A 15,122-nucleotide genomic window follows, 5' to 3' on the forward strand; every position below is an offset into this window, starting at 1 on the left:
CCTGTCTTTTCATCGGAGCACTTGCTCTCTTTACATTTAGAACAATTATTGATAGATACATAAGTACTGCCATTTTATTTTTGTTTTTCCCTTCTTAAAGAAGTCCTTTTAACATTTCTTCTTTAGTGATGACAAAACTCCTTTAGCTTTTTCTTGTCTCAGAAACTCTTTATCTCTCCTTCTATTTTAAATAATAGCCTTGATGGAGTAGTAGTATAGAGTAGTCTTGGATGTAGGTCCATCACTTTGAGTATTTCTTGCCTGCAAAGTTCCTGTTGAGAAATCAGCTGACAATCTATGGGAGCTCCCTTGTAGGTAACTAGCTGCCTTTCTCTTGCTGCTTTACTGTCTTTCTTTAACCTTTGCCATTTTAATTATGATGTAGCTTGGTATGGGCCTCTTTGAATTCATCTTGTTTGGGACTCTCTGTGCTTCCTGGACTTGTATGTTTATTTCTTTCGCCAAGTTAGGCAAGTTTTCAGTCATTATTTCTTCAAATAGGTTCTCAATCCTTGGACCTTGGTTTTCCTCTTCTCCTTGTGGCAAGCTTTATGATGAGAATGTTGTTATGCTTGATGTTGTTCCAGAGGTCTCTTAAACTATCCTCATTGTTTGGAGATTCTTTTTCTTTTTGCTCTTCCAATTGGGTGTTTTCTGCTACCTTGTCTTTCCTCTCTTCTTCCGCCTCCCTCCTCCCCCCACTGTGGTTCAAGCCGTTGTTTCTCAGTCTAGTTGTGTAGGACACAGCTCCCTGGCCCATGCTGGTGGTATTATGAGCCTTGCGCTCCCCCCAGCTGAGGCAGTCGGCAGCACACAGCAGCCCTTGGCTGCTCATACTACATGCTGGCCACTCACGCTGGCCACCGGCCGATCTGGCAGCACACAGCAGCCTGCGGCAACACACAGAAGTCCACGCCAACCTCCGGCTGCTCATGGTAGCCCAGCTCCAGGGAAACGTTATTCATAATCTTAGCTGTTAGAGGGTGCAGCTCACTGGCTCATGTGGGAATTGAACTGGAGACCTTGGTGTTAGGAGCATGGTGCTCTAACCACTTGGGCCACCAGGCCAGCCAGCCTGCTACCTTGTCTTCTAAATTGCTGATTTGATTCTCTGCTTCATCTAGTTTGCTGGTGTTTCCTTGAAGTGCATTCTTCATTTAAGTTACTGCATTCTTTATTTCTGGGTTTTTTTAAATGGTTTCTGTCTTTTTTAATGCTACTATCATTTTGTTGAAGTTCTCACTAAGTTCATCTGTTCTTTCCTAAGTTAATTGAACATCCTATAACCATTGTTTTCACCTGTGTATCTGGTAGGTTGCTTGCTTCCATTTTGTTTAGTTCTTTTTAGAGTTTTCTCCTGTTCTTTCATTTGGGACATATTTGTTTCCTCCTTTTGGCTGCCTCTCTGGATTTGTTTCTATGGTAGAACTGCTACGTCTCCCAGTCTTGGTTGGGTGGCCTTATGTAGTAGACGGCTAATGAAGTCCAGTGGTGCAATCTCCCTACTCACCTGCTATGGGTGCTCAAGGCATACTCCTTGTATGGGGTATATGTGCCCTCCTGTTATAGTTGAGCCTTGGTTGCTCTTGGCATGTCAGTATGTGAGATTGACCCTCAGGCTTACTGGTGGTGGGGTTTGTCCACATCCACAGCTTCATGGCTGCTGTATAGGGGGCTTACCCCATGGAGCGGGATTTGTCCCAGCAAGCTCTGGTACCTGCTGAGACTGCCCTTTGTATATGCCACTTATGGTGCTGTGTGATGCTCCGCTATGGTCTGAAGCCAACCGATAGGTATGTTGGTTCTGGGGCATCTTGGTAGAGGCTCCAGTGCAGGCCCTGGTCAGCCACTGCCTTGACTTAGGACTACCTGGTAGGTGGTACAAAATGATCCATGGTCGGTTGCTTTGTTGGAGCTGGCACGTATGGGATAAGCCACACTGTGAATTGAGTGAAGCCACTAGTACCAGTAGCTACACAAAAAGGCCAGGGAACCCCATGGAGTGCTGTTGCCTGCCAGCTCCCACAAGGCTCAGAGGCTGACAGAGCCTCACGCAGTATGCGAGTTGGGTGAGGTGGAATCTCAGGGATACACCAGGATGGCATGAGTCATGTTTACTACGGTGTTTCCCTGAAAATAAGATGGGTCTTATATTAACTTTTGCTCCGTTAGGGTTTATTTTCAGGGGATGTCTTATTTTTTCATGTACCACAATCTACATTTATTCAAATACAGTCATGTCATCTTCTGGAACATCGTCATAACATACTAAGTGCATCCGTCTGTCTGAAATCTTAATTGGGGCTTATTTTCGGGGAAACAGGGTAGTTAATGTAGATTCTAGTTTGGTGGCAGTGCTGAACCTGGAGCTACTCAGTAAGTCTCAGAGCACAGTAAGTCTCAGAGACTAGCTGCCAGCCACCTGTGGACTGAAAATTCCTGGGAGTTGTCCAAGAAAGAATGCGAAGTGGGCAGGGCTGGCTACCGGCTGAGAATATGCCTGTGGCATTGCACGAATAGGATGAGGTGGGGTTCCAGGGAGTCACCGGGGTGGGGTGAGCAGAGCTCATCAGACCAGTACAGATTCAGGTTTGGCCATGTGGGGGAGGGCTAAACACCGGAAAGATGGTGCCCCCGTGTAGGCTGCATGAGAAGACTCTATCTACACAGGAAAAGTGGCAAATGTCCCGTTAGTCCTTGCCCTGAAGCCAGACAACTCAATCTCTCCCTTTATGTCTCTGACTCCTCCCAAGTCACCATCCCTCCGATGAAGCCCAGGCTGAGGGCCTGCAAGTGAGTGAGTCTATGCACAGACCCTTTAAGAGGACGTCTGGATTTTCAGCAGCTTTCTGTCTCACCCCGATGGTTGGGTTCCCCAATGTTTTTCATCACCAGCTTTTTTGGAGGCTGGGGAACCCAGTATGGGGTTGGGTCCCTCACTCCTTTGGGGCAGCGGGGGAACTCTGTGGCTGAGATATCCCTCCTCTCAACTGCTGTATGCAGGTGTGGGGCTGGCTCGTTTTGTGTCTCTGCCTCTCCTACCAGGGATGATGTGGCTTCTTTATATTCTTAGTTATAAAACTGTTCAGCCAGACTTCTGATGGTTCTCCAGGTTGCTTGTTCTATAATTTAGTTGTAATTTTAATGTCTCAGGAGGAGGGAAGCACAGCATTTATCTACTCTGCCATCTTGGACCTCTTCTAGTCATCGGAATCTTCTCTTCTAATGTTAGTCCTTAGACATATAAATTAGCTGCACTCTACATAATTTGATATGTTCATTTTCCCTTTCACTCAGTTTTATTTATGATTCTTTGATACTTTTTCCCAGATCATGGGTTATTTAGAAGTATGTTGTTTCACTGCTAAGTGCATGTAGATTTTACTTTTATCCTTTTTTTTTTTTTTTTTTTTTACACATTTATGGGTTGATTCTATGGTGGTCAGAGAACATAACACTATATGATTTCAACTCTTAAATTTGTTGACGTTTGCTTTAAGGCCGAGGCTATAATGTGTTTTGATAAATGTTCTGTGGGAGCTTGAATAGAATGTGCATTCTGCTACTGTTGGGTGCGGTATTCCATAAATGTTGATTCTGACTTTCTGTCTAGCTGTTCTATCAATTGTTCAAAGAGGTATATTCAATTCTCAAACTATAATTCTCCTTTAAGACTTATCAGTTTTGGTTTCATGTATTTTGCAGCTCTGTTAGGTACATACACAGTTATGATCATTTATTTTCCTTGTGGATTGACAGTTGTATCATTCTTTAATGTCATTGGTGACTTTCTTTGTTATGAAATCATCATTATTGAAATGAACATAGAAATTCCTGCTTACTCTGATTAGTGTTTGCATGGTATCTCTCTCTAGCCTTTTACTTTCAACCTACCTATACTGTTATATATGAAGACTCCCATATGAAGACTGCTATATATGAAACCCAGGTAATGTGGTTTTTAACACTCTGCCAATTTAAACCATTCACATTTAGTGTAATTAAGTAAGATGTTAAGCTTAAGTCTTCCAACTTATTTTTCTGCTTTCTGTTTGTTCTGTTTTATTTTTCCAAGCATCCTGTGGGTTTTCTGAATGTATTTTAGAACTCCATTTTTGTCTAGTGTTTTTGTATGTATCATTTGGTATAGGCTTTTTTTAAGTGGTTGCACCAGGTGGTACGTTATACATATATAACTACTAGTCTACTGGTCTTGACATTTTACCAGTTTCAGAGAAGTGTAATAACCTTACCTCCCTTTACATCCCTTTGCTTTTCCCTATTTATCAATGCCTTAAATATTTCTTGCACATGCACAGAAATGTTAATTTCTGTTTCAACTATCCAACATAATTTTAAAAATTCGGGAAGGAAAGTCTGTTGAATTTACCTATAGTTTGGCTCTTTCCATTGTTCTTCTGTCCTGATGTCCCAAAATTCCCCTTTGTATAATTTTGTTTTACAAATTTCCTTGAGCTATTCCTTTAGGAAAAGTCTTGCTAACAACAAATTCTTCTACTGTTCCTTCATCTGATAATGTCTTAAAAATTTTCTTTTCATCCTGAAAGATATTTTTGCTTGATATAAAATTCTTGGTAGTTAGTACAGAAATGTTGTCCTTTTACCTTTTGGTCTCCATGGTTTCTGATAAGAAATCCAGTATTATTCAAATTGTTTTACCCCTGTAAGTTAGATGTTACACATCTCTCAGCTTTCAAGATGTTTTCTTTACCTTAAGTTCTCAGAAGTTTGACTATGCTATGTCTTGATGCAGATTCTTTTGGGTGTACCCTGTATGCATTTCCCTCAACTTCTTGAAATCTTTAGTTCTACATATTTTGCCAAATTTAGGAAGCTGTCAGCCGTTATTTCTTTGAATACTTTTTCAGTCCTGTCCTTTCTTCTCTTTTCCCCAGAATTCAGTGACAAGAATATTAAACATTATTCCACAGATCCTTGAGGCTTTATTTTAATAAACTCTCTGTTGGAGCCAGCCTGTGGCTCAGGTGGTTGGAGCGCCGTGCTTCTAACGCTGAGGTTGCCGGCTCGATTCCCACATGGGCCAGTGAGCTGTGCCCTCTACAGCTAAGATTGTGAACAACAGCTCTCCCTGGAGCTGGGCTGGCGTGAGCAGCCGGAGATTGGCGTGAGCTGCTGTGGAGCTGCCGCGGGGTCCTGAGTCCTACTGTATGCTGCCATGAGTAGCCGGTGGCCAGCAACCATCATGAGCTGCTGTGCACTGCCGTGGTCTCCCCTGTGCTGCCATGAGTGACTGGCAGCCAGCGTGAGTGGCAGGCAGCCAGCGTGAGCTGCTGTGTGCTGCCGTGGGCTACCGTACACTGCCACTGAGTGAGTAGCCAGCATTCAGCATGAGTGGCTGGCAGCCTGCAAGAGCTGCCGTGAGGTACTGTGAGTGGCCAACCTATGACTGGTGACTGACTGCCTCAGCCGGGAGGAGTGCAAGGCTCATAATACCAGCATGGGCCAGGGAGCTGTGTCCTACACAACTAGACTGAGAAACAATGGCTTGAGTCGGTGGTAAGGTGGAAGAAAGGGGAAAAAAACACACAAAAAAACTCTCTGTTGTTCAGGATGGGTTAATTCTATTGTTCTTTCAGTCCACGGATTTTCTACCATCTCTTTTGTTGTTGAGTCTATCTACTGAGTTTTTATATTTTAGGTATTGTATTTTTCAGTTCTAAAATTCTTATTCTTTATGTCTTCTATTTCTTTGAGGAGGCTTTTAGTTTCCCTTGTTTCCATTGTGTTTGCAATTGTTTTGTGAAGCATTTTTATTCTGGCTGCTTCATATTCCATTAGATAATTTTAATATTTCTGTTATCTTGGTGTTCACATGTATTGATGGTCTTTTTACATTTAGTTTAAGATCTTCCTGGTTCTTGATATGAGTGTAATTTTCATTTAGAACCCGGACACGTTAGGTTTTATGAGACTCTGGTTCTTACTTAAACCCTCTATTTTAGCTGACTGTGTTTGACATCACACTGGCAGGGGAGAGGTGGCATTGCTTCATTATTGTTTGGTGGGAGCATAAGTACAGGTTCCCTATCATTGACACTGAGGTTAGGACTCCTTGTCATTTTTTGGGGGGGAGGAAGATTGAGTTCACACTTCTCTAGGCCTCCACTGATACTTTTCTAGGTGTGAAGAGATGGAGTGCCTCCTTATTGCTCCCTATATGGCTTTCACTGACACCTCATCAGGATGATGGGGGTATGTGGCCTTATTGCCACTGGGCAAAGGCAAAGGGAAGAGACGCTTTGTTGCTGCCTGGTGGGGATGGAAGTGCAGGCTCTCCACATGATCTACACTGACACTACTAGGCAGAGGGACTGCTTACCGCCCAGGCAGGATGACAGCCCCAGCTCCCTATAGTCTTCTCTGACACCACCATGGCGGTGAAGGCTTGAGGCTCTTCAGCCTGCCAAAGGTGGAAGTGTAGGCTCCCCACCTGAACTTTGCTGGTGTAAGTGGTATTAGGGCCATGGTTTTGTTGTCGTGTTTGGCTGGAGGATAGTATTGTTTATAAAAGCTTTCTGACTTGCTAGGCTGTCCTTCTCCTGGTCCTTCGTCTACAGAGAACAGGATTTTGCTGGGGTGTTTTTGTCTCTGCTTATTGACATTTTCAGATTTCTGGCTTCTTCATCTCCAAGTCTGGGATACATATGAGGCAAAAAGGAAAACCAGAGAATACAGTGCTGTTTTGTTGCTTGGTCCCAAAATCCCTAGCTGGTCTGCCTCCTTCCCTCCACCTTTAAGAGTCTTTGTACTATAAGCCCTGACCTACCTTCCTCTACCTTCCCTTCTTTCTTTTTTGAAAGGCAGGTGTTTGACTTAAGCTTTGATTGACCAGGCATCCATTTTAAAGCCAGCTATCTCCAATAAACACATTGATAGCCACATTACTAGACAAAAAGTCAGGCTAAGGCAGACTGCCTCCACACACTGAGGCTCCTTTGTTTTAGAGATCTTGGCTGATTTCAATAACTGATCATTTGGGCTACTTGTTGTGTTCTCTTCCCATGCTTTAAATTCCCACTTTTATGTTTTAAGGACATCAATAGAATGAGTCTGTGAAACCCTTGGCCCCTACCCTCGACTCCAAGAAAAGCAGAACCTCAGGCTTGTGCATGTGTGTGCTTGCGTGCTCTCTCTGTCTCTCTCTCCCCACTGCGACCTTGCTGTGTGGCCTCAGATATGTTGTGCAATTTCCATGTTTTATAAGTAATAAATCTATACCTTTTCAAAGTTTCCTGATGGTCACTGCTGAAGGGTGTCTTGCAATCATAATACAAACAAAAAGGGCTGGTCCACCAACAACACTGATTATTGACAGAAGGAGACCAGTACAAAACAGTCTTCTGACGTTGGTTTTTATATATAATGTGCAGGGTATTTAGCTGTACTTTGAGGGAAGAATAGGGAAAAGTATGTCTACTCCATTTTCCTAGTAGTGCAAATCCAATAATTTACTTTTGTGGGTTCATTTTGATGACAATTAAAAAGTTACCCGATTTTACCAATTTTGTCATAGCCTTTAAGATATTCAGAGGTTTAACTAAAAAATAAAGTACAAATCATGGAACTCTTACCTTGCTCACTGCCATTTGTACAGATGTTAAGATTGACATATGCACAAGCAGGGCCCGGCTTGGATGATCCTCTGGTGAGTGTAATTTCCAGGTCAGACCCCTTTAACTGAGCACATGGGAACATGAGATTGAGTAACCACAGCATCTGACCAGTGTTACCAACTAACACAGAAACTATTTCTTCTACGAACAAGAGCTCTATACAATTCTGAGAGCTAAACTCTGTCACTGTAAGAGTCAAGAACTACAATTCTTGCCTCATATTTTTCTTTTTGCCTTGTTTTTTCCTTAAACTATGCAAAATAGAAAATGAAACCATCTTGTGACTTGAATATAGTGACTCCAAAAGTGACTTGAAGATAGTCACTTTTAGCCCTTGCTTGTCAGTCTTATTTGTCCCATATAAAGTTGGAACAAGACAAGGAGTAAGTAACTGAATAAATGACTGACTGACATAGAATTTTTTCCCCTGTTATAAATGACCAACTTTGGCCATGTCTTGCTATCGGATTTCCAGTTACATCTAAAATGTACCAATAAGAAATGAAATTTTAATTTTATGTATAACCTACTCCCATAAAAGTTAACTGCTTTCCAAGTCAACTGCCATGTACTTTAACAATAATTTCCAGAATCCACAATATTGACTTTTCTAGTTTTAGATGCAACAGGACAATATAGCCATTCAATCTCCCGACAGTTCTTAGGTACTTCCTGGCGATCTTCCCCAAGAGAACTGCCATGAGAACAGCTCTACCATCCCACCCCGTCTCCTATTCTGGACATCATCTCTTTGACCCTGCTGACCACCATCCAGAACAACACTTCAGGACTGAACCCTGTATCAGTCGCTCCTGAGGGGACAGACTCTCAAGATGTGACTAAACAATCTTAACATAAAGTCTAATTAATATTAAATGTCTTAATAGCTCAACAGAACTCAGAACTCACCTGCATTTTTTCTTGAATAAGGATTTTATCTGATGGAGGAACTGGATATGGTTTCAAGGGAGCCTTTATGGTAGCACATATGAACTCCGTGTGGCTTTCGATAATGGTATTTAGATACTTTCCTTCAGACTTTGCTGTGTAATAAACTGTTATTTCATCAGTTGGAACCAGATTGCACTGAAAGCACATACAGAAAATTTAAAAAGGGAAGTACTTTGTTAATCAAAATGTAAGGTGTCACTGAACAAGGGGTGACAACCCCATGCTGAATCATTATGGAAGGTACAGTTTCCTGCCCCGTCCTTCTCTGAAACAAAGGAGTGACACAGCGAGAGCCCACTCACGAAGCTCTGAACTAAGACAGAGCTCACAAGCAGCCTGTGTATCCACTGGAAGTGGCCTCTATAGACCCCGAGCTGCAGACCTCAAACACGGCCTATGGAGGGCTGGTGGGAGCCCTCCTTGGGGCACAAGTCTCCTGCCTCTCGCATGTGGTAGGGGCAGGCAATGGGTTCTGGGTGCCTGCCCTGGCCCTCAGCTCCCAGATAAAGAAGAGCCAGCTCTCTCTCCAGATCCAACAATCTCCCCACCGAGCTAGAAGCCCTTCCATGCTGACTTCACTGCACCTCTGCTCTCTTCAGGGAAACCCAGTACTCTCTGATGCCTTTATGCACCAGTCAGGATGGCTATTGATTCAGATGATTTTGTGGAAGCCCCAGGGAACTGCAAGAGGAAGACAAGGGGCACAGGTTGGTTGAAAGCTCCTGGTCAGAGAAACAAAAGAGCCATGTCCAGCTGGGGAGTGAACAAGTAGGGAGGGGAAGGGGCCTAACTGTCCTGCAGAGTACAATCTGAATGGACTATAGATTAGTAACTAATTATCATTAATCTATTACTATTGTTTATATTACCTACCTCTCCGATGCTCCCCAACAACCAAAACAAACAAACAAAAACCAAACGAAACTCCAAAACAGTAGCTTGTTCTTAATCTGACAAACCTTTTTGCGAAGTTTCTGGATGCGATTGATGACTTCCCGAGCCATCCCTTCATCCACCATCGACTGGTCAGGGCTGACATCTAAGAGAACCAAAGCCTGTAGGAATGAACAGAGTGTACCATGCCATGAACCAAATAAGGAAAAATGGTTCTTTTGAACTCAGTGAAATGCTATTTAAAACTAAATTCTGGCAAGTCTAATATGCAGCGTTATTTTTTCACAAAGGACATTGTTAATGTAGTTTCTTCACAGTTTGGGTCCTTGTTTGTAAGCAGGGATTTCTTCCTCTCTGGAGAGAGGCATAGTTTCCTTTCCTTCCTCAGGGTGCTTCTCATAGGAGATCCCGAGACCAGCTTTGTTAGTCTCTCATGAAACTCTGCTGTTTGTCTATCTAATAAATAATATCACCTCTTCTGATACATAAGCTCAACAGTCATGAAGCCCTGACAGCAGCACTTCTCACAACGACTCCACCACATGAATGGACTGAAGGCCTCCAAGCAGCCATCTGTTATTTTCTTAAACCATGACCTCTTTTTATCCTTTGGTTTATAAGTGTGATTCAAGAAAATTTCTACAGTGGAACAAAGTACTTTTTACATGATTGAGTTTAAATAGCCATCTTCTTGTCAACTTTGTATACTTTTCTGTCTCATCTGTTCTGAAGGTTGTCAGTGATCATGTGCTAATAATGAGTGTCACTCCTATGACAGAGGGGAATGTACTGTAAATTAGGCATCACCCCCACTTACCTCTGAAGAAGCTCAATCAGAGAAGTTAAACTTCTGGAAGATGTAGAAAGTAGAACTGGAAATGGATGATGAATCAGGGCAGGGCGACCACAGCCGCCAACACACAAACCATGTCAAGAAACTCAGAAGCATCGCAATACACTCCCTTCGGTGTAGACCACTTCTTCAGGCCCTCCTTCACACTGGCTGTACTCAGGAAGAACTGCACCCTTTCAATGTCTAAATCACCCTGCACTCATTCCTTCTTTCCTCGCTTCCTCACCAACGGCTCCTTATCAGTCTGCCCACATGCAGTTATGTCTACATCTAATTCAAGCCCCTGTGCAAAGGCCTGAGGAGGCTGGCCTCTTCACACAAGGTACCCCTACTCTCCCCTGCATGTGGCATGGTAGGCACAAAGGGGATCCACCAAGGCCCCTATTCCCACACTGGAGGTCCTACAACATGTCTGCCTGGAGAAGTCTGGTCAGGAGTAAAAAGATCCATCGCAATAAAAAAATGCTCACCCCAGAATCCCAAACTGCCTGTATACCCTCTTCAGGAAGGCTACCTAACCAGTCCCACCTTTACCCCAGACTTTGGAGAGGAGCTCTTCTGTACTTATTTCTGCAAGATAACTTATCAGGCCTCAATAACTGGCTTACTTTCCTGTCTCCATGACTGACTTATTCCTTAAAGGGTGGGATTACATCTTACTCATTTTTGTACAACCCAACACTTAGGACAATTACTCGTATGTGGAAATCACAAAATGTCTATTTATGCACTGGTTAAAGAAATGCCTATCTAAAGAGTATCTAATAGAGGAGTAACAAGCCAATCTGAAATGAATAACTGGTTTATTTTGCCCTGAGACAAGCCATCAACACTGTCAGGAAAGGCACAGGTAAATACTTTCTCCTCTATGTTCTTATCATGGGGTAAAGAAATGTTCTAGGGAACAGAAAAATACCTGAGCATCCGAATGTGCTTCAAACTGCGCCGTCCCACCTGGTACCTGATCAAAGGTGTACATGAGACGAATGTCTTCCTCATGCAATTCATGGCCTCCCACAACAATGGTCCCTGTGGAGAAGCAACTGCCACTGTTACTCAGTCCCCGCCCCTCCTCCAGCCATCCTGCTATGAGCATATTGCACCATTTTTTGATAGAAACTTCCCAGCATTAAATTACAGAGGCTTCAAGATACCACGTCCTCCTGATACACGTCCTTGTTGTCCTCAAGGATGTAACAAATCTTTACAGTGCACCATGCTGCCTCGAGGACAACTAGGTCACCACCACCAATATCTACTGTATATATAAGCTCCCAGGTTGGAAGATACATGTCAGGAGTCCACGAGGCCTTCCGTAAATACAGAGCATCGTGATGTCTGCAGAGTCCAATCAGACTTAGGCCCAGCACTCACTGATGGTAGGACCTGCTACAATTACTATGAGCAGGTGCAGTGTGGTGGGTGAAATGAGGTGAAGAGTGTGAAATTCTGAGTGTCACGCCCGTCCACAGCAGGCAGAGTGTATAAACAGCTGAGGAGGGCAAGTCCCCCTTTCAGGAAGTGCGCTGAGATCACCCACAACAACGTTCTTGCTCTCCGAGCATTGGGCTGTCATTCTCACCTCATGTCACTGTGTTCTGAAAAACTATTTTGTTTTCCATCAGTGCAGAACAGTCTATTCAGAAAGTACAGTTTAAAAACTGCAGTTTTTTTGGTTTCAAATAAAGTTTATTTCAGGAATTTTTGATATTTTGGCCACCTGGTGAACCAACTTAAATTTGTGACTTGAAGATTGATAAAAAATTTTATTAATTTAATATACCATATTAAATTAGTTATGACTCAACTTTTACTTGCTAGTCTCTTATACTTGATAAATTTTATCTAACAATTTTGGGGAAAATTAGGGACATTTTCCCCAATTTCCATAACCACTCATCTGACTGGAGTCTTTAAATGTCTCCTTATGTCACCTCTGTACTTACGGTTTTCAGCTTCAGAGGGAGCCCTAATACTCAAACACCTGTGCCCTAGGAGAGCTACAGGACGCCAAGCAGCCACAGTAAGACCAAGTATAATTCTAATCATGACGGAGCTGAGAACTCCTGGGCGGGCACATGGAGGCTCTCTAAGGGAGATGGGGCAGGACTGAGTCCCCTTTCCTAACCTCCTCACACTATCCTGCACGTTTCCTTCAGAGCACTTATCAAAACTATGATTATTTCCATGTATCTTCAGCACCATGAGGACAATGTTAGTCTTATTCAATTCTATGTTCCCAGGACCAGCCAAACAGAAGGGCTTTAAAAAATGTTTGCTGAATGAACAAATCCAGTCTTGCCCAATTAAGAGACCAAAATATGGATTCTAGCTAGAGAAACTGTGATAAGCTCTGACCCAGTTCTCTTTCACAGAACGCTCCAAACCTCAATGTTAGAGCTCCTTCTCCAACAACACTTTAATCTTTTTATTTATTTATTGGAATATTTTCGTCTTCATCGTGACACCTCTAAAAGTAATCATCTGTTTTTCTCCACTAGCAACATTTGATAACAGTGACAGTTTATGCCACTGGCTGGTAATGAAGCCTCCGAGGGCTCTGTTCTCTGTTGCACTAAGGTAGACTTCCTAGGGTACATGAGCATTTATAGAATTCAATGGTAACCTACGGGCTACCCATCTGATTCAGTAATTTCTATCTAGAAATCTAGCCAAAAGGAATCAATTCCATAAAATATTTACAAGTGAAAACATTCACTGAAATATTATATATAATATTAAAAGAATGGAAACAACAGAAAGTACCAACAATACAAGACTGGTTAAAAACATTATCAGGTATCCATATGAAGGCAAACTATGAAGTTATTGAAATAGTATTTTAAAGATTAATACACAGAAATGTTTATACTGTAAATTAAAAATACAAAATAAAAAAAATAAAAACAAAATGTAAAAATGAGTGAAAAACATGAAATTATAATGTGATCGCTATTTTGCAATGTTAATTATATGACTATATGTGTAAGTAGAAGGAAATAAATCAGGATTTTAACAGTGCCCCAGCACCTAACAGCGGAGAGTGGGCACTCAAAATATATTAAATGGTGGGGAATGGGTCATTATTATCTTCTTTAATTATTTCTAAAGTTTCAGAATTATTCATAATAAACATTTTTCTGACCAGAAAGGCTTTTAAGAAAAGGCTGTGACAGTAAATATCTAAGAGTAAGACCCCACCAGGCTAAGGAGTGCCCCGCTGGAGGAAATACACACCACTCTTCTGGAATTGCTCCAGCTCCTCACTGCTCAGCTGCTTGATGCATGCCATCACTGCCTTGAAGGCTCCCTTCAGGCGCTTCCCCAAGACCATGTGATCCGGTTCTGCCCTTAGGCGAATACCATACTTAGTTTTATCTGTAGACAGTGTAACTTTTCGAACATTTAATTCCTATGGTTGGTGGACAAGATGAAACAAAAATGAGAGAAATGAAAACATATGTCCACAAAAAATTACACGCCAATGTTCATAGCAACATTATTCACAATAACTAAGAAGTGCACAACCCAAATATCCATCAGCTGTGAATGGATAAAAAAGTGCGGTCCATCCACACAATGGACTTATTTAGCAACATAAAGGAAAGAAACACTGATTCATGCTATAACATAAATGACCCTGGCACTAAGTGAAACAAGTCAGACACAAAAGACCATATATTATGTGATTCTATTTATATGAAATGTTCAGAGTAGGCACACCCAGAGACAGAAAACCTATTCAATGGTTGCTAGGGACGGTGGGATCTTAAAGGAAAAATGGTGCATGGAAGCCAGTGGGTATTGGGTTTCTTTATGAAAATGTTATAAAATTGTGGTGACTGGTTGCACAACTCTATAAATAATACTAAAACCCATTGAACTGTATGGTATGAAAAAATCTTTCTCGTCCAGATCAGTCAAGATAGTTGAGCATACCTTAACTAAAAAGACAGTAGAATTAGAAATATGCATTTCACCTCTCAGGGGTAACATTTTTTCAGCAATTACAAAGCACAAGGTTAACTAACCAGAAGAATCAATCATAATATTTCATGCCTCCATTGTGCTAATTAAGGATTACTAACGCAGCAGGAAATGGTGAGAGCACAGGAAATATGAAAAAGATATCATGAAATTGTTGATTGAAGCAAGTTGTAGGGAAATGTCTAGTTTTGCCATTATGCTTAACTGTATCATGTGACCTCATTATAGTGATTAAGATATCCACATTTGCGAGCATTAATTACAAAATTTACCTCTTTAGTTTCTAATATTTACCTGGAATGCTCAAGTAATTCAAAACCAACATAGATATTAATATTTCTACAATAGTAAATTTAAATACCACTGGTGAAAGAAATAAAAATAAAATTTAAAGTATGATATATTTGTTTTTAAAACATTATGGGATAAAGCTTTTTGGAAGGACAACTGACACTAATTTAGACTCTTCACTTCTAGGAATCTATGCAACATCCATACCTGACATATGCACAATGATATACACAAATCTTTTGTTTATAATGAGTAACCTACATTTCCCACAATAGGAGAGAAATTAACTAAATTATGATATAGCCAGAAATGAACATTATGCAGATGTTAAAAAGAATAAAGTAGATCTCTATGTCTTAACATGGGATGCCCTTTAAGAAATTCTAAGTGGGGGAGGCCAGATGGTTCCGTTGGTTACAGTGCGAGCTCTGAACAACAGGGTTGCCGGTTGGATTCCCACCTGGGCCAGTGAGCTGCGCCCTCCACAACTA

The 15,122-nt window shown here is 41.8% G+C and overlaps 1 protein-coding gene across 6 annotated transcripts in view; it reads right to left on the reverse strand.

The window, feature by feature from the left end:
* The window catches only part of IARS1 (isoleucyl-tRNA synthetase 1), an 89,571-nt gene that overhangs the window by 17,812 nt on the left and 56,637 nt on the right, over nucleotides 1-15,122 (reverse strand). For 5 of the 6 annotated variants that reach the window (XR_012495644.1, XR_012495645.1, XM_019713835.2 and 2 more), the window contains 5 exons: nucleotides 13,591-13,765; nucleotides 11,270-11,382; nucleotides 9,566-9,661; nucleotides 8,565-8,741; nucleotides 7,614-7,719 (listed from right to left, as the gene is read on the reverse strand). Coding sequence is in view for 4 of the 6 variants with exons in the window: in XM_019713835.2 (XP_019569394.1) it covers nucleotides 7,614-7,719; nucleotides 8,565-8,741; nucleotides 9,566-9,661; nucleotides 11,270-11,382; nucleotides 13,591-13,765 (667 nt within the window). In the remaining 2 variants the exon portion in view is untranslated. Of the gene's footprint in view, nucleotides 1-6,543; nucleotides 6,676-7,613; nucleotides 7,720-8,564; nucleotides 8,742-9,565; nucleotides 9,662-11,269; nucleotides 11,383-13,590; nucleotides 13,766-15,122 lie in introns of those variants that run through there. The other variant, XM_074330158.1, reaches the window with a different exon arrangement.

Source organism: Rhinolophus sinicus, linkage group LG04 (genome assembly GCF_036562045.2).
Source record: "Rhinolophus sinicus isolate RSC01 linkage group LG04, ASM3656204v1, whole genome shotgun sequence".
Taxonomy (NCBI): Eukaryota; Metazoa; Chordata; class Mammalia; order Chiroptera; family Rhinolophidae; genus Rhinolophus; species Rhinolophus sinicus.